The sequence below is a fragment of the Heptranchias perlo genome, chromosome 3 (assembly GCF_035084215.1).
Source record: "Heptranchias perlo isolate sHepPer1 chromosome 3, sHepPer1.hap1, whole genome shotgun sequence".
Lineage (NCBI taxonomy): Eukaryota > Metazoa > Chordata > Chondrichthyes > Hexanchiformes > Hexanchidae > Heptranchias > Heptranchias perlo.
This window is the reverse complement of record NC_090327.1, coordinates 74719671-74738693: the sequence shown is the minus strand read 5'-3', so window position 1 is coordinate 74738693 and position 19023 is coordinate 74719671. Positions and strand designations below refer to the sequence as shown.

Genomic DNA, 19023 nt, shown 5'->3' with positions numbered 1-19023 from the left:
AATATTGAAACCTCCTGCCTAACAGCATTGTGGGAGCACCTTCTCCACATGGACTTCAGCAGTTTAAGAAGAAGGCTCACCAAGGTCTCAGAAGAGCAATAAATGCAGCCTGTGACACCCACATCTCAAGAATGAACAAAAAAATGATAGAAGCAGAGTGTTTCCAGTAATTCAGGGGTCTAAAATGAAGGGCCATAGATGCAAGATTCAATGTAAGAGATTTAGAAGAGAGGGCAGGAGAATCTTCTTTGCACAGAGAGTTTTGAGGCTGTGAAGTTCACTTGCAGAGGTAGTGGTTGAGTCAGAAACAATGTCAACTTTCCAGATTAGATTGGATAGGTGGATGAAGGAAAATGGGAGGAAGAGATATGGGAACAGGGTGGGTAAATATGATTAGCACCATTTGCTCATGTGGAGAGTAAACACCCACATGGATGGGGGTTTTCACCATACTTAAAGGGAAATACATTCTACCAAATTATCACATAATCCTAAATGCACAAAAGTAGCTAGCTGCACGTTTAATAGTGTCCTTCACTCACTTTTTGTTACAATGTTTTATTTTTTATTATTACTAATAAGACTAAGAATATCTGGTTTGTGTCAAAGTCTCTGCAGTGAAATTCCACTTTGGTGAATGAGAATACTGTGCTTCAGCAAGTATTTTATAATATATGTCTGGACCCCATATCTGCTCCATCACCAAGACCGCCTACTTCCATCTCCATAACATCGCCGGTCTCTGCCCCTGCCTTAGTTCATTTGCTGCTGAAACTCTCATCCATGCCTTTGCAACCTCTAGACTCAACTATTCTAATGCTCTCCTGGTCGGCCTCCCACCTTGCACCCTCCTTAAACTTGAGCTCATCCAAAGCCCTGCTGCCTGTATCCTAACTCGCACCAAGTTCCGTTCACCCATCACCTCTGTACTTGCTGACCTACAGTGGCTTCCGGTCCGACAACGCCTCGATTTTAAAATTCTTATCCTTATATTCAAATCCTTCTATGGCCTCACTCCTCCCAATCTCTGTAACCTCCTCCAGCATCCGAGATCTCTGCGCTCCTCCGGTTCTGGCCTCTTGCACATTCCCAATTTTCATCGCTTCACCTTTGGTGGCCGTGCCTTCAGCCTAAGCTCTGGAATTCCCTCCATAAAGCTCTCCGCCTCTCTACCTCTCCTCCTTTAAGACACTTCTTAAAACCTACTATATCTCCTTATGTGGCTCGGTGTCAAATTTTGTTTGATAGCGCTCCTATAAAGCGCCCTGGGACATTTTACTACGTTAAAGGTGCTATATAAATGCAAGCTGTTGTTGTTCTTAAAAATCCACAATTCAACAGAGATGGGGCATTGAAATTCTGGCCCCTGAACCCTGGCAACCCAGCCCGAGAAATGCAGGCTACTCACATGGTTTATCTTGTTTGAATTTTGTGGGCCTGTTTTTAGCGCTGCTTTCTCATTGGTGGACAAATCCTAGATTAGAACACCAAAGTCTATTAGTACCAGCAACTTCAGATATTTACAAATTAACAGACACATGGATTTAAACTTTATATGTGGCCTCCAACTCTCCATGACACATGCCTATGTGGCCCACAAAGACAAAAGGCTTGGACACAATTCTCTTTTGCCCACAGTGTAAAGAAAACTGTTTCAAAGGGTACACATTCAATTTAACAAAACCTTATCAGGTAAAAAACATTATAATTTTTTTTTAAAAGGACAAATATGTTTGCTGTTTTTTTTTAAAGTCTGAGTAAATTGAGTCAGGAGACGATGAGTATGAAGACGAAGAGGTAAGTGACTTACCTGTGAAGGGCGTTTGTATTTCCGACACGCTGTAACATGTGCAATCACACTTGCATGGCTCTCTTTGCTCACATTGATCCCATTTACTTTGATGATGCATTGACCAGGATGCAGTCCGGCTATCGCTGCCACAGTTCCTATACAACACAAAAGGGGCATTTAAAGACTTGCAGTTCACAGCTGATGTTGGTATTTATTGTTAGACAAATGAGAAATAAAGAAATTGGTATATTATGGGGTTTTTTTCTCTTTGGTACGTCAGCAGTGAATAATAATTGATTATTAATGAAATATTCCACAATAAGTTAATCCTCATTATTTCTACTAATCATACCAACAATAAGATGGTAACGAGTGTTGAAAAGTTACAGCTGGCAATCCACCAGGAGTGATCAATTGAAAACTGAAGTCGGATTTATATTAATATCAGCTTAATTGTCTATCTCTGACCTGTCCTTACACCAACTACAATGTCCCACCGCTGCAGTCCCATCATAAAAACCTCACATTTGATTATAAATATTGAGGTTGCAAAGAAGGCAACAAGGATAAAATTAAAATTAAATTCCTAGCTACAAGACTGAGATTTGACAGATCGGGTTATTCATTCTGGAGAAATGTAGATGATTTGATTGAGGTTGTTAAAATTATAAAAGAATTGCCTGTGATGGATTTAGATTACATATTCAAAATAGTGGGACTAGAGGACATGATGCTACAATATGTAGGCAATAAGCCAGTTAAATGGCAAGAACATAAGAATGTAAGAAACAGTAAACTGAGAAAAAGCCATTCAGCTCATTGAACCCATCCAGAATAGTTAAGGAAATGAATAATAGGCCAATTAGAGATGAAAAAGGAAATAAAAAGCATAAATTTTGGAGAACAAAGAGAGAAATTAGAAGAATTTATTCAAGTAAAGTATTGTTAGGATATGCAATGTCCTATCAGAAGGAAGCAGACTCCATAATAGCTTTTAAAAAGTAAGTGGATAATAATTTGAAGAATAAAAATTTCTTCTTCAACTTGGTATCAATTTTTGTCTGATTATGCCTCTGTGAAGCGTCATGGGACATTTTCTATGTTAAAGGCATTATATAAATGCAAGATGCTGTTGTTGCTATTTTATATAGACTGAAAGAGGGAGCTCAGAGGCGATCATATTGATCCAGGTGTCCAGGATGTTACATTCATAATTAAAACTGACCAGTGATGCACAAATTGTACATGATATTGCAAATTGCAATGAAAGCATTCAAACACTATACAAGCCCAAAAGAAAAACAAAGTGCAATGCTTAAGTGCATGTACTAAATGCTTTTATCTATTCATACGCTTTTGAGTCTTTGCAAACATTAAAGAAAGTGCATTTAACTGTACATTTCACGTTAACTGAGTACTAAGATAACACAATAGAGAGCCATATATCCAAGTTTGCCGATGGCGCAAAGATTGGTGGCAAAATAAGTAGTGTAGATGGGAGCATAATATTACAAAGTCACATTGATAGATGGATTTCAACGCAAGTTTGAGGTCATCCATTATGGACCAAAAAAGGAATCATCTGAGTATTTTTTAAAATGATGATTAGCTAGGAACAGTGGAGGTCTTAAGAGATTTAGGGGTCCATGTACATAGATCACTAAAAGGTGAGGTACAAAAAAATAATCAAAAAGCCTAATGGAACATTAGCTTTTATAACTAGAGGGCTAGACTATAAAGGGGAGGAAGTTTTGCTACAACTCTTCACAGCCCTGGTTAGACAACATCAGGAATACTCTGTATGGTTCCGGGCACTGCACCTAAGAAAGGATATATTGGCCTTGGAAGGAGTGCAGTGCAGATTCACCAGAATGTTACCAGGGCTCCAAGGGTTAGATTATGAGGAAAGATTACATAAACTAGACTTGTATTCCCTAGAATATAGAAGTGGTGATTTGATTGAGGTTTTTAGGATTTTGGAAGGAATTGATAGGGTAGAAACATAAAAACATAGAAAATAGGAGCAGGAGTAGGACATTCGGCCCTTTGAGCCTGCTCGGCCAATCAATATGATCATGGCTGATCCTCTATCGCAATACCACATTCCCGCTCTTTCCCCATATGATGCCTTTTGTGTAAAGAAATCCATCTAGCTCCTTCTTAAATATATTCAGTGACTTGGCCTCCATAGCCTTCTGTGGTAGAGAATTCCACAGGTTCACCACCCTCTGAGTGAAGAAATTTCTCCTCATTTCAGTCCTAAATGTCCTACCCCATATCCTGAGACTGTGACCCCTTGTTCTGGACCCCCCAGCCAGGGAAACATCCTCCCTGCATCCAGTCTTTCTAGCCCTGTCAGAATTTTATACGTTTCAATGAGATCCCCTCTCATTCTTCTAAACTCGAGTGAATACAGGCCTAGTCAACCCAATCTCTCCTCATACGACAGTCCTACCATCCCAAGAATCAGTCTAGTGAACCTTCACTGCACTCCCTCTATGGCAAGTATATCCTTTCTTAGGTAAGGAGACCAAAACTGCACACAAAATACTCCTGGTGTGGTCTCACCAAAGCCCTGTATAACTTCAGTAAGACATCCTTGCTCCTGTACACTAATCCTCTTGCAATGAAGGCCAACATACCATTTGTCTTCCTAACTGCTTGCTGCACCTGCATGTTTGCTTTCAGTGACTGGTGTACAAGGACACCCAGGTCCCTATGTACATCAACATTTCAGGAAGAGAGAATCTTTTTCCGCTGGTGGGGGAGTCTAGGACAAGGGGACATAACCTTAAAATCAGAGCCAGGCCATTCAAGAGAAGTTCGGAAACACTTCTTCACGCAAAGAGTAGTAGAAGTGTGGAACTCTCTCCCACAAATTGCAGCTCAATTAATAATTTCAAATCTGAGATCGATAGATGTTTGCTAGCCAAGGGTATTAAGAGCTATGGAGCCAAAGCGGGTGGATCGAGTTAGGATACCGATCGGCCATGATCTCATTGAATGGCGGAACAGGTTCGAGGAGCTGAATGGCCTACTCCTGGTTCTATGTTCCTATATTCCTATGTTCCTAATGCATCATTGCAGCTCTTAAGGGGCATCCAGAATTTTTATGAGTCTAAACTATACTTTTCCACTATTCACACTCTAAAAATACACCATAAAAATTATTATACAGAAGTGCTCACTGAGCAATTGGTTCTTGCCCTCAGCCACACAGAATTTCTGAACTTTTGGGAAATATTTGACAATTATAGTCGGTCCAATAACTAAATTTCACTTCCCCCAAAATAAAAAAGAGACATGTAGTTAGTACTTTGCACAAAAGCACTGTTTATTCTTTGAAAAATTCCTACTGTGAACCATAAATAATAAATGGCTGTGTTTGGGTACATTTTTGCTAATTAAAATAAAATAATGAAAACTATTACAGTAAAAATTTTACAGTTAAAACAAGAAATATTTAAACTGTCATAGCTTGTGCTGAATTCAGTCACCAACTCTCACAGACATATTGAGGTGGAGATGCCGGTGATATTGAGCTGTGCCTTCTCACAATTCATCCCTAACCATATAGACATGACAGAGATCATAGAAATGTCCTTTAAACTTACTTTGGAAACTTCTCCAATAAGATAAAACCTTTTTCAGACAAAGCATATTTTCATTGTCTGTGCCATATAACTTTAACCCATCAGCCACTGCACTTTTTCTTTCTTACATAACCTGTGCCAGAAAACCATGCCACTGTTGTTCTGCATCAACCAGTTTCACTTGAATGCCAGCTTTAGTGCAATGTGGATCTGGCAGAAACAAGTTATACTGAGTATAACTCTTGCATGGTGCACACATATATTCTCAAATCAATAACATTAAGGTGGTATGCTAATCTATTAAACTTTACATGGTATAGGTGTAGACTGGCACAGAAAATGGGGTGGGGGCCCATTACGTTTTTAAGTTATTCATTCTCAGGATATGGGTGTCGCTGGCAAGGTGGGCATTTATTGCCCATCCTTATTTGCCCTCGAGATGGTGGTGGTGAGTCATCCCTCTAGAAATGAATTCCAACACTTTGTTTGCACTCTTTACTGCCTTATCAACTTGTGTTGCTACTTTTAGTGATATACGTGTCCGTATTCCCAGATCTCTTTGCTCCTCTACACCATTTAGTTTCTTACCTTCCAAGGAATAAGTGGTCTCCTTATTCCTCCTAGCAAAATGAACCACCTCACACATAGATAGCTACACTGAATTTTATTTACCATTTACCCGCCCACTCTGCAAGCCTATTTATGTCTTCCTGTAATTTGGTGCAGTCCTCCATATTATTAGCTTTACCCTCCCAATATGGTATCATCTGCAAATTTCAAACCCATAACTCCAATTTCTGAGTCCAAATCATTAATATTTATGGTGAACAAACGTGGTCCCTGCACGGATCCCTGCAGGACACCACTTCCCACTTTCTGCGAGATACTTCCCTTAACTCCGAACATCTTTTCTGGTTTGTAACAATCTTTCAATCCATTCTGCTACATGGCCCTTGACTCCACACGAACTGACCTTTGTCATGAGTGTCTTATGTGGCACCTTATCGAAGGCCTTCTGAAAGTCTATATATATCACATCCACCGCATTGCGCTTATCTACTCTTCTGTTATTTCTTCAAAGAATTCAATGAGGTTGGTTAAAAATGGCCTTCCTTTTAGAAATCCATGCTAAGTATTTTTTATTATATTGTCTGCCTCTAGATGTTTTGTTATTTGATCTTTTAGGAAAGATTCTAGTATCTTTCCTACCACTGATGTTAAGCTAACTAGTCTATAGTTCCCTGAGTTACTTCTATCTCCCTTTTTGAAGATAGGAATTACATTTGCTGTTCACCAGTCCTCTGGTGCCATTCCCTTTTCTGTTGAATCTTTATATATGGATACTAAAGCCTTCGCTATTTCCTCTATTTCTTACCAACTCAGTGAATATAGGGGAACAGCTGGTCCTTATTATAAACTCCAGTATTCAGCAAAGTTGAAAGTCCAGATAGTCAGATAGTCCAAAGATCAGTTCCAGATTTTCAACTCACCTGAACTTGTCACGCAGGTACCATACAAAGAATCAAGCTCATTTCTAAGGACAGGAATGAAGTGGAAGAAGCAAATAAATAAGTAGACCGACAATGCATAAGGCTTTCATATCTGATTCTTTTATATCAGGCCAAAGTCTTAATAGTTGGGAGATTTTCTATTTGTTTCCGGTCCACAATTTCCAATGAGAGGCTGCAGCGTCTTCTTTTTGATTTCAAATACTAACAGTTGGGTTCTTCCACCATCCATCTGAAAATGTGTCTCGAAGAGCAAAGTCTATGAACAATCTAGTACTCAATACCATCTACAGGTTTGTAAAAAAAAAATCAGCATTTGAGCACTCTCCATTGGGCAGATATTATGACCAATTATAATACAACTCACGGACCTCCTATGACATTGCTCACAAAGGGTCAGAGGATATGCTGTTTTATGCAATATAGAATTTATTATCTGAAACACTAATTTATAGTGATTGAATAAGTGAAATGGTGTGTTTATTAAAAATAGTTAAAGGCACTTTTAGGTTCAATTATGTGATTATGTCAATATCTTCACAGGAATTGTTTATCCATGCCACAATTTTACATCTTCACTTTTTTTAAAAAAGTGCAGGCTACACTGTAAGATGGTAGGGAAGATGCTTGTTACTTTTCTGGATTTTTATGACCACATTTTCACAGAAATTACCTAGTTATGAATTATTTTAAAATGTGCTTTAAATTAAAGCTTGCTTTAAAGGGGTTGAATTCACAGGCAGTGGGGCTGACAGCTGTTTACTGGACTTCAGACAGGATGTCCGAAACCAGCATCCTAGAGACAACGAGGGGTAGTTTGACATTCTAGCAACCATTCACACTCATTGCTGCTACAGTTCTATTAAATTGAACTCAGTATGAATCAATGCCATGCTCAGATGTTGGGCTTTGCGCCTGGGGAGCAGGAAGTCAGTTTTATCTAAAGAGCTGACACAGCAATCAGGCTTTTACAAAAGAGGCAAAAACAACAAAAATCAGTCTGATATTTGAAAGCAGGGCTGCAAAGGCAGCCAGGCAGAAAAAATGGCTGCAAAGGAACCATAGTTTTGCTTTAGAACTATAGGACACAATGCAGAAAGTTTATTATGTTTAAATTACAACAACTCACCAAAGTAGGAAAGTGGGATAGCATTGCATATTTATTTTGCATCATTACACAAACATAAGTTGCTCCGATTGAACTAAGCAACTCTGATCATAACTGTTACTCTGACTCAGAGATGAGAGTGCTAGCACTGAGCTAAGGCTGACACCAGGAGTAGCATGTTGGGTGTTGGGGAATAGTGGGAGGTGAATGGTGGATTTTGGGAACAGCGAACGGGGACCTGGGGCATGATTGTAGCCGGAGCTGGGAAGGGGGCAGGGGGGTGGAATTCCTGATGGGAAACCGGGAAGTACAGATTTCCCAGACATCTTTACGATTTTGACGTATGAACACTGCTTTTTCTTTTTTGCCAGTTTCCCGCCCAACAGGCCAGCCTGATTGACAGCTGGCTCTCAGTTAGATGGGATAAGAGCCAGGAAGAGGATGTAATCAGGTACTTGTTAGATTTGGGGGGGGGGGGTCGCTTGTAGGTAGGCATGTTGGGCCTGGGGGAAGCATTCTTGCTCCTCCGGGCCCACAAGCTGTGCTATAAAGGCATTTACCTGCACTTTTGGGCCTTCTCGACTCCTCTCACGCTTCATGAAGGAGAAAGCCCAGGAATCCCAGCCCCCAGGGGCTAAAATCAAAAAAGCTTTGAAAATGGAGGCCCGCAGTCTCCTTAAAAGCTTTTAATACCCCTCCCACTCCCTGCGGGCGGCTTGGTTGCCCACCCCTCATCCCGCCCCCGTGAAAACCATAAATGGGCGGGTTGGGGGCAGGTTTTAGATTTTTGCAATTGTTACTGCCCCCCTGCCTCAAACCCACCCGTTTTACCAGTCTAAAATCATGCCCTTGGTCTCTGGGAACATTGGTGAAGGAGATGTGTGGGTGTGGTACTACTGGGAGAGGCGGGCTGAGGGGGCTGCTAGATGTGCAAGCAGAGGGAAGGTACAGAAATACCGAAGAGAGAGGCACAAGGGTCTCAAGACAGTTTGGGAGAGGCCCAAAACAATTGGAAGAGGTTAGGAGGTGGAAATAATGAGGAGGGGGCAAAGATGGCAGTTGGTAGTAATTTGGTGGCAGGGTGGCAAAGCAGAATTCAGGCTATAAGCCTTCAAGAATTCCCCATCCTCACAGAGGTTTTACAAGAGTGCTTTCCCAGGACTGAATAAAAATGCAGTAAATACTTTAAAGAAACTTGTAGCTGCTTTCTGCTTCACAGCTGGGAATGCAGCTATGTGGCTTTTCTTGCCGAGGTTGATCAGCAGTGGGCAACGGGAAAGAAGCATCGCACTTGGTGAGAGCAGAAAGAGGCAGCAGGAGAGAGATGGAGACAGAGTATGTGATCTGTGTATAGTAAGTATTTTTGTATAACGTGTATTTGATTGTATTGTTATTTTAAATATTTTTTTACCTAGAATTATATAGAATGTACTGCACAGAAACAGGCTATTCAGCCCAACAGGTCCATACCAGTGTTTATGCTCCACACGAGCCTCCTCCCTCCCTACTTCCTATCAGCATATCCTTCTATTCCTTTCTCCCTCATATGTTTATCTAGCTTCCACTTAAATGCATCTATACTAGTCGTCTCAACTACTCCTTGTGGTAGCGAGTTCCACATTCTTACCACTCTTTGGGTAAAGAAGTTTCTCCTGAATTCCCTATTGGGTTTATTAGTGACTATCTTATATTTATGGCCTCTCGTTCTGGTCTCCCCCACAAGTAGAAACATCTTCTCTATGTCTAGCCTATCAAAGCATTTCTTAAAATTGAAGACCTCTATCAGGTCACCACTCAGACTTCTCTTCTAGAGAAAAGAGCCCCAGCCTGCTCAATCTTCCCTGATAGGTATAACCTCTCAATTCTGATTTCATCCTAGTAAATCTTTTTTTTGCACCTTCTCCAATGCCTCTATATCCTTTTTATAATATGGAGACCAGAACTGTTCACAGTACTCCAAGTGTGGTCTAACCAAGGTTCTATACAAGTTTAACATAACTCCTCTGCTTTTCAATTCTATCCCTCTGGAAATGAACCCCAGTGCTTGGTTTGCTTTTTTTATGGCCTTATTAACCTGCATCGCTACTTTTAGTGATTTGTGTATCTGTACCCCCAGGTACAGATCCTCTACCCCATTTAGACTCTTACTATTCAAGCAGTATGTGGCCTCCTTATTCTTCCTACCAAAGTGTAATATCTCACACTTACCTATATTGAAATGCCCATTCTGCAAGTTTATTAATGTCTTCCTGTATTTTGTCACAGTCCTCCTTGGTATTAACTATACCCCACAACTTGGTATCGTCTGCAAATTTTGAAATTGTACTTCTGATTCCTGAGTCCAAATCGTTTATGTAAATGGTGAACAACAGTGGTCCCAGCACCGATCCTTGTGGAACACCACTTCCCACCTTTTGCCAGTCTGAGCAACTACCTTTAACCCCTATTCTCTGGTTTCTGTTTTGTAGCCAGCTTGCTATCCATTCTACTACTTATCCCCTGGCTCCAAATGCTGTGACCTTAATCATGAGTCCACTATGTGGTACCATAACGAAAGCCTTTTGAAAATCCAAGTATATTACATCTACTACATTACCCTTGTCTATCCTTACTGTTACTTCTTCAAAGAATTCAATAAGATTGGTCAAGCATGACCTTCCCTTTTGAAATCCGTGCTGACTATTCTTTATTACGTTTTTGGTTTCCAGATGTTTTTCTATTACATCTTTGAGTAAGGATTCCATTATCTTTCCTACCACCAACATTAAGCTAATTGGTCTATAGTTCCCTGGACTGGTTCTATCTCCCTTTTTAAATATAGGAATCACATCATTCTCTGGCACTATTCTCTTTTCAAATGAATTTTTATATATATGTGTAATAGTGCCTCTGCTATCTCTTCCCCAACTTCTTTTAATATGCGTGAATGTAATCCATCCGGACCAGGGGTTTTATCTTCTCTAAGTTTGATTAGTTTATCAGTTATCTCCCCCCTTTCTATCTTAAATGTCTTTATATCTTTTTTGATTTCTTCTAATGTTATGCCCACCTTATTAGTCTCCCTGGTAAATATTGAGGCAAAGTAATTATTTAATATTTCAGCCATTTCGCTGTCATTACTTGTGGGTTTCTCGTGTGTATCCCTTAGTGGCCCAATCTCTATCCTGATTTTTCTTTTGTTATATATGTGTCTGTAGAATACTTCACTATTTCTTTTTATTTTCCTTGATAATTTAATTTCGTAGCTTTTCTTTGCCTTCCTAGTTGTTTTTTTTAAGCCTCTTTTCTAACCTTTTCGTATTCCCTTTTGAAATCCTCTTCTTTGTTGTCTATATACTTAGTGTATGCTTCTTTCTTTAGTTTCAATTTTGCCTTTATTTCTTTATTCATCCATGGTGTATCATTACTGGGGTTGTACTTGGGGTTGTATTCTCTAGAGTTTCGAAGGTTAAGGGGTGATCTGATTGAAGTTTATAAGATATTAAGGGGAAGAGATAGGGTGGATAGAGAGAAACTATTTCCGCTGGTTGGGGATTTTAGGAGTAGGGGGCACAGTCTAAAAATTAGAGCCAGACCTTTCAAGAGCGAGATTAGAAAACATTTCTACACACAAAGGGTTGTCGAAGTTTGGAACTCTCTTCCGCAAATGGCAATTGATACTAGCTCAATTGCTAAATTTAAATCGGAGATAGATAGCTTTTTGGCAACCAAAGGTATTAAGGGATATGGGCCAAAGGCAGGTATATGGAGTTAGATCACAGATCAGCCATGATCTTATCAAATGGCGGAGCAGGCACGAGGGGCTGAATGGCCTACTCCTGTTCCTATGTTCCTATGTACTGGTTAGTTTGTTCTTGCTTTTTAGTGGGATATATTTCTCATGGACTCTACTGATCACCGTTTTAAATGTTTCCCACTGTTGCTCTAGTTCTTCATTTGTTAGTAAATTTTTCCAGTTTATTTTCCCTAGTTCCATTCTCATCCCCTGAAAATCAGCTTTTTTCCAATTTATTACTTTTGTTTTTGTCTTACTTATGTCCTTCTTAATCTTTATCTTAAACCTTATTGTGTAGTGATCACTATTGCCCAGATGTTCCCCTATGCTTACTTCTCTTATCTGTTCTGGTTCGTTTCCCATTACTAGATCCAGCAGTGCTTCCTCTCTTGTTGGGCTTTTTACATACTGAGTGAGAAAGGAATCCTGCACACATTGTAAAAACTCCATTCCCTGTACCCTTTTACTTACCTCTTCTTGCCAGTTTATTTGGGGATAGTTAAAATCTCCCATGATTATTATTCTTTGTCCTTTACTCATTTCACATATTTGCTTTCATATTTCTTCCTCCACCTCCTTTCCTCTATTAGGTGGTTTGCAGTATACCCCTATTAGCATGATCAATCCCTTCTTATCTTTTATTTCAATCTGTTTCTATCCTTCTATTAATTATGTCCCTTTTTTCTACTGCTATTATGTTATCTCTAATTAGCACAGCTACTCCACTCCCCTTCTTCCTTCCCTATCCTTTCTGATTATGTTATAGACTGCAATATATTTTTAGTTGTTATAATTGCTCGTCCTGTTCTTTAAGTAGCCATGTTTCAGTTATTCCTGCTACATCTGGTTCCTCGCTATGGATTATTGCTTTCCGTTCCCCCCGTTTTATTTTGGACACTGTATACATTGCTGTACAAGCAGTTTATTTCATCTTTAATAGTTGTTCCTTTTACTTTATTTTTAACTGTGCCTTTATACTTCTGTTTTATAACTGTATTCATTCCTTGACCAATGATGTTATCTTTATTCCTTACCCTGGTCTGACCTTAATACTAATGGCAGCAATTGCTTTAAGCAGCATTTAGTAGGTGCTTGGGTGATCACTGAGTGCCTTCATCAGAACTGATTTAAAGAAGGAAAGAGATCAAGTTAGAATTTACAGAAATATTTTTAATGCATGAATATTAAGAGCTGCTGCCTGTAAAGAAGAGGTAATTTATCACCTCTGTTAACTAAACAATGAAAAATTCTAACCATCTCAAGAACACATATATGGAAGATAAGGGAGGAGAATAAAGGACTAACACCACTTGTGATTTTGTTCCACAAGTTTTAAATTACAAATGTGAGCCTATTGAGATTGGCAATGTAAAGCATGTTAGACAGTTTTCTGACATTTATCATCAGCATGTAATTAGAGCACTACTGGCAAGCAACACACTACATATTGGGAGCACATCAGAATTAAGGGGCCGATTATCCAGTGCCAGCAGCTCTTGGAGGGCTACTGGTTGCTTTTAAAGCTGTCCTGGAGTAAGTCTTGTCTCACCTGTGCACTGAATCTGGAAGTGAGGAAGAAATTTGTTGGTCTCAGGAAGTTTGCCAAGATGGAATTTTGTTTCTTTTTACAAAGTTGCTTTACAACACATGTTAACAGCATTTCACTGTAAACACGGTGGGCCATCACAGAGGGAGCGCACAACACTTTGGCAACAGACCACAAGGTCATTGAAAGAAGGAAGACTGTTTGCTCTATGAAGAAATAGGAAACAGATGAGAGAAAAAGGTTAAGTTATTTTAGTGGGTAACCAAATATAAATTGGGAACAGCCAAGCGGTTTAAAGAGTCAGTGTTGATAAATGCAATGCATCACTGCTTCATTATCCAATGCGTCGGGGAAACCATGTAAGGCAGTACATATCTTGCATTGGTATTTCTAAGTGACCCAGGCAACATATGGGAAATATAAGTTGTGACACCCTTGGGGATAACCACAGAATGATTATGTTTATACAGCCTTGGACTCAAAATAACCAAGGACCAGGGGCCAGGGATGTAACTTTAAAAAAACTATAACTTCAACAAAATGAGGGAACAGTTTAAGCAAATTGACTGGGGGGTGGGGTTGTTCAATGACACATCAATGAAGGACAAGTGGAACACCTTTAAAGAGATAATGCTGAGCTTGCAGGATAAATACATATCTAGCAATTGCCAGTTTAGACTAAACAAGTGTGACCCTAAATTGATTAATAAATTAATCAGGAGTGAAATGAGGAGGAAGAACAAACTCTCCAAATCATGTCGGGAGAAACGGGAAGGAGCTCATTGGGATGAATATAGGAACATGAAGAAACCTGTTGAGAGGGTGATCAGAGGGTCAAAAAGAGACCATGAAGTATAGCAAAGGTAACAGTAAGAAATTCTATTAGTACTTCAACAGTAAGAGGACAGTCAGAGAAGAGGTGAGAATCATAAATGGTGCAAATGGCATTGTTGAAAAGGAGAATTTTAACTCCCTTTGCCTGGCACAAACCAGGCAGAATGGGAGTTAATAGCACTTGTTTCCCGCCTAGCAGACATTTTAACACCGCTGTTTTTTTGCAGTCGAGACGCCTGCATGATGTAAATCTGGGTCCTATGATGGCATTTTGATCCCAACACAATGTTAACTGTCTGCTGAGCGAAACGTCCGCTGCAGACGCTCCACTCCATAAAACCTGGCAGACAGTGGTCATGTCCGGTAACTTTAAAACATATATATCTTCATGGGGCCCAGAGAAGCACTCCTCCACCCCCACAAAAACATTTGGGCCAATACCACCCCGGGCTACTCCTATGACCCGCAAAACCCTCTTGAACCCCCCACCTACGACTTACTTAACTGCCTGACTGGTAGCCTCTGGGTTGCTCATTCTTCGCAGCCCTAAAGCTGGCAAGCTGCCTCTGGACACCCATTTCGAGTGGGCAGCTGGCTAGTGGAATGTTAATGAGACCTGGTCATTAAAATGGACCTGTCCTCCCACTGCAGGCGACCCACACATCCCACCAGCTTTCTGCCCAGGAGTCAAAATTCCTACCTAAAGAGTGAGTTCAAGATAGTTAATATTCTGAATGATTACTTCTTCCAAATATTCACAAGAGAAGAAATGAGCAACATGCCCTCCCTAGGCAGAGAGAACCTAAGCAGAATTAATGACTTCGATATACAGGTAAATGAAATGGATGTGTTCAGCTAAAAGAGCTCAAAATAAATAAATCCCAAGAGATGGATGGTACTTCTCCTAGAGTACTGAGAGATTAGGAAGGACATTTGTGAGGCATTGATGGTAATTATGAGGGAGCGTTGGACACTGGAGAGATAATAGTAGGCTAACATAGTGTCCATTTGCAAATGAAGCAAACAAAGGCAACTGCAGACCTTTTAGTCTTACTTGAATCCTGGGGGAAATTTGAAGATTGTGTGTACAATAATTACCTGGTAAACAGCAGTCAACATCGATTCAGAAAGGGAAGATTCTGCCTGATCGAGCTTTTGAGGAAGAGGCAACCAAAGTAGACTGTAGAAAGCCCTACAATATGATGTACCTAGACTTCAAACGGGCATTTGACAAAGGTCCCATATGAAAGGATATTAGTTAAGCTCAAAGCTGTGTGGATTCATTGTAAATCTTGGGAATGGATAAGAAATAGGATGACGGGTGGTAGAGGGTGGGAGTGCTTAGTATGGTGCCCCAGGGATCAATATCGGCATCACTACTGTTCCTAAAATACATCAATGACATGAATTCAGAATCTAAATGCAAATTACTCAAATTTGCAGATATGAAGTTAGGAGTAGTGGATTCAGAGGAGGCAGTTCAGAAAGTACAAAATTACGTAAATGGGCAAAACAACGAAAGATTAAATTTAATGTTGACAAGTATTGCACATTGAAAAGAAAAAAGGTGATATGCCTACACCATGAATGGTGCTGGAATAGCTAAGGATGACATTGAAAGATACTAGACTCAATATTCAATATACTCAACCAATGCAGAGCAGCAATCATAAAAGCCAACAGAATACTGAACTATGTAGTCAAAACATTAGCCGTTCAAATTGTATAGTGCTCTGTTCACCTCACACCTTTTGAGTACTGTGGTCTATTTATGACCACCAAGACATAGGGAAAACATTGAAGCTTTGGAAACAGTAGAGAAGAGGTGGACATGGCAGCCAAGGCAAAGCAAACAAATAGTTGAGGCATGAAGGCAAAAAAGTGCTTCTCAGCAGCATCAGCAACCATATGTGCAGAGGATAGCTATGTTCTCCAAAGACACCTTCAACTAGTGTTCCTTCTCCTTCAAATAATGTGGCCACCCTGGACTGCCACACAATGTAGGCATCATGGCTGCCTCCTGGCTAACAGCCATTGACATGCACACTGATGTTTTATAATCAGATACTTAATTGAGTCTAAACCGTTTTTCCTCATGGGATTGATACCAAGAATCCTGATGCCCACTTGACTGCTACGTGTGACTGTTTGCACTCAAAGAAACCCTACCATCTGGTGAAAGCTGTACAGCCAGTCCAGCTAATGCCTCCTTTATACAGGAAAAAACATAGCAGTTGTCACTTTACTAATATATGTTTGCACTGCAGACTGCTGGATGTGACAGGTGTCTCCTGTGGTGCTTTGGAAGGTTGAGGTGGCATGAAAGCTTCAATCTATTGAACCTTGACTTCTTTGGAAAGAACCATCACTGATACAAATATTGTGTACCAATCATTGGACAGCGGATGGCACATCGCTGTGGCAAGCCTGTCTTGTGAAGTAAAGGCAGAAGTCCTCTGATACGTCCAGGGTAGTAATGGGTGTGGACAAAGCACTTCAAGCTGGTCTGTTAGCCCCTTATGAACTCCACTTTCTCATTTCAATTATACGGTATGTTCAAAAGCCCCATAGGAATACTCATCCTCACAACTTATCTTATACATTGTGTAATGTATAAGATAAATGCTAACAGAAACTAAGAATAATTAAGAAATGTATTAGTGGGAAAAAACCCAAACATGCAAAAATGGAGGACTACCCAGCAAAACCAGCTAATGCATGAGCAAAATGCAGCCAAGGAAACACAAAAATAACAAAAAAAATTAAAAACTTACCTTCTCTCCCTAAGAGGCCTTCTTGAGCAGGCAAGCTCCCAAACATTCCAGTGTGACCAGATTTTATGGGCAAAGCTTGCACTGTGGGTGGAGCCTCACCCAAAGTCATACTATTCAAGCATGGGAATTTAATATATTCATGAGTTTGTGCATGCCAGTAGTGCCCCAAATCAAGCATCATAAAATTGGGTACCTAATTTTACAATCTCCATTGACTGCATGTGAGATCCCACCAGCGGCATGCGGCTTGCAAAATTAACCCTAGAACATTTTGGAAAATCCGAGATGAAAGATTTTACCTACTATTTTCCACTGAGTGACATGTATTCTCAAACAGGTTATGATTAGGCAAGTGATTTGTTATTGCTCAGAAAATGGTGCTTTTACTCTGGAACTATTTGTTACAGATTACAGTATTCAGGAAGCAAGTCATGCTACATGTGGTAAATGTAGAAATTTGTTATGGGATGTCATGCTGCATCAAATCACTTGCTCTATGATCTGGAGTGCTGTTGAGTCCTTTATAGTTTGCATTTTAATCTTTGATCATGCACAAGTTAATATCTCTCTGATCTCAGCTGCAGAAGTAGCCAGATTCAAGAGTTGGAGATTTAATACATCCTTTCTCAGCAGGACAGGGTTCAATACTTCTCTTGACTCAGGATGGAGAACTTCCTCTCCCCTAATAATAGTAATCTGACATAACACTGGATATCAGTGAGATTATAGCCCAAAACAGACTTGTATTATCAACTCTGAGTTTCCGTTCTGATCTTTTATCAATCGTTCAATATAAGGGTTCTTTTTAAAAGCATGAATTGTCCTCTATATTGAAGTATCACTGTAATTGATTCAATGACATTGAATAGACCTAGTTAGAGTTTGACATATTTATTTTTGGATATTAATATAACCTAATTTTGTAGGAACAGAACTAAATAATTGACAATTTGATGTATTTAACTGTTACTAATTTTATATTAATTATCCATTTATCTAATTAGACAACTGTTTAATACTTACATATAATAAACTGGTGAGTATTGCTGATTGATGTGAATACTTACCTGCTCTGCATCTTAGCCTTGGGACATCAGCATACATGCATAAATAAGGAACATGGGAAGAGCTGTGGGCCATTCAGGCCCTCGGCCCTGTTCCACCATTCAATTAGATCATGGCTGATCTGTACCTCAACTTAATTTACTACCTTTGTTCTGTATCCCTTGATACTATTATCTAACAAACGTATATCAATCTCAGTCTTGAAAATTTGAATGGGCCCAGCATCCACAGCCTTTTGGGGGAGTAAGCTGGTTCTGACTCTTCGCTGCTCATCAGATGCTTTAATCTGATTGGTTAAGGGGATACACACAGGGTCTAGCTGCACTGTAGAGGGCGCCATTTTGGATTCAGCGCCCCAGGAGAGGGACTTGCTATGAAAAAAAACAAGAAAAGTTAATGGGTAAATGCAAGTCTAACGAGCAGAAGGCACCGTATGTTCGCCACTCAGAGGAAAATCCGGGCCATTATGTCCCATTGGTCTGCATTCTTCTACCAGAGGAAATAGTTTCTCTGTATCTACCCAATCGAATCCCATTATCATTTTAAACACCTCAATTAGATCACCCCTCAATCTTCTAAACTCAAGGGAATACAAGCCACATTTACGCCTCCTGTCCTCATAATTTAACCAATTAAGCCCTGGTATCATTCTGGTGACTGTGCGTTGTACCCCCTCCAAGACCAATATATCTTTCCTGAGATTCGGTGCCCGAAAGTGAGCGCAGTACTCTAGATGTGGTCTGACCAAGGCTCTGTACAACTGAAGCACCACTTCCTCACTTTTGAATTCCAACCCCCTTAGCATAAAAGCCAACATCCCATTAGTCTTTTTCATTACACTTTTTACCTGCACACTAGTTTTTAGTGATTTGTGTGCATGGACACCTAAATCCCTTTGTTCCTCCACAGCTCCTAGTTTCTCATAAGGTGCCATAAAGCTCTTGACAAAGGTCAGGGTGTGTAGAATCAGGGGCCAGATAGCAGAATACATTGAAAGATGCCTACAAAGCAGAAAATAGAGTGTAGGA

General features: G+C 40.0%; 1 protein-coding gene across 5 annotated transcripts in view; it reads right to left on the bottom strand.

The window, feature by feature from the left end:
• Positions 1-19023, bottom strand: part of prex2 (phosphatidylinositol-3,4,5-trisphosphate-dependent Rac exchange factor 2) — a 428462-nt gene that overhangs the window by 213514 nt on the left and 195925 nt on the right. For 4 of the 5 annotated variants that reach the window (XM_067980312.1, XM_067980315.1, XM_067980316.1 and 1 more), the window contains exons 20-21: positions 1811-1947; positions 1409-1474 (exon numbers count right to left, since the gene is read on the bottom strand). In XM_067980312.1, coding sequence (XP_067836413.1) covers positions 1409-1474; positions 1811-1947 — 203 coding nt within the window. The remainder of the gene's footprint in view (positions 1-1408; positions 1475-1810; positions 1948-19023) is intronic. The other variant, XM_067980313.1, reaches the window with a different exon arrangement.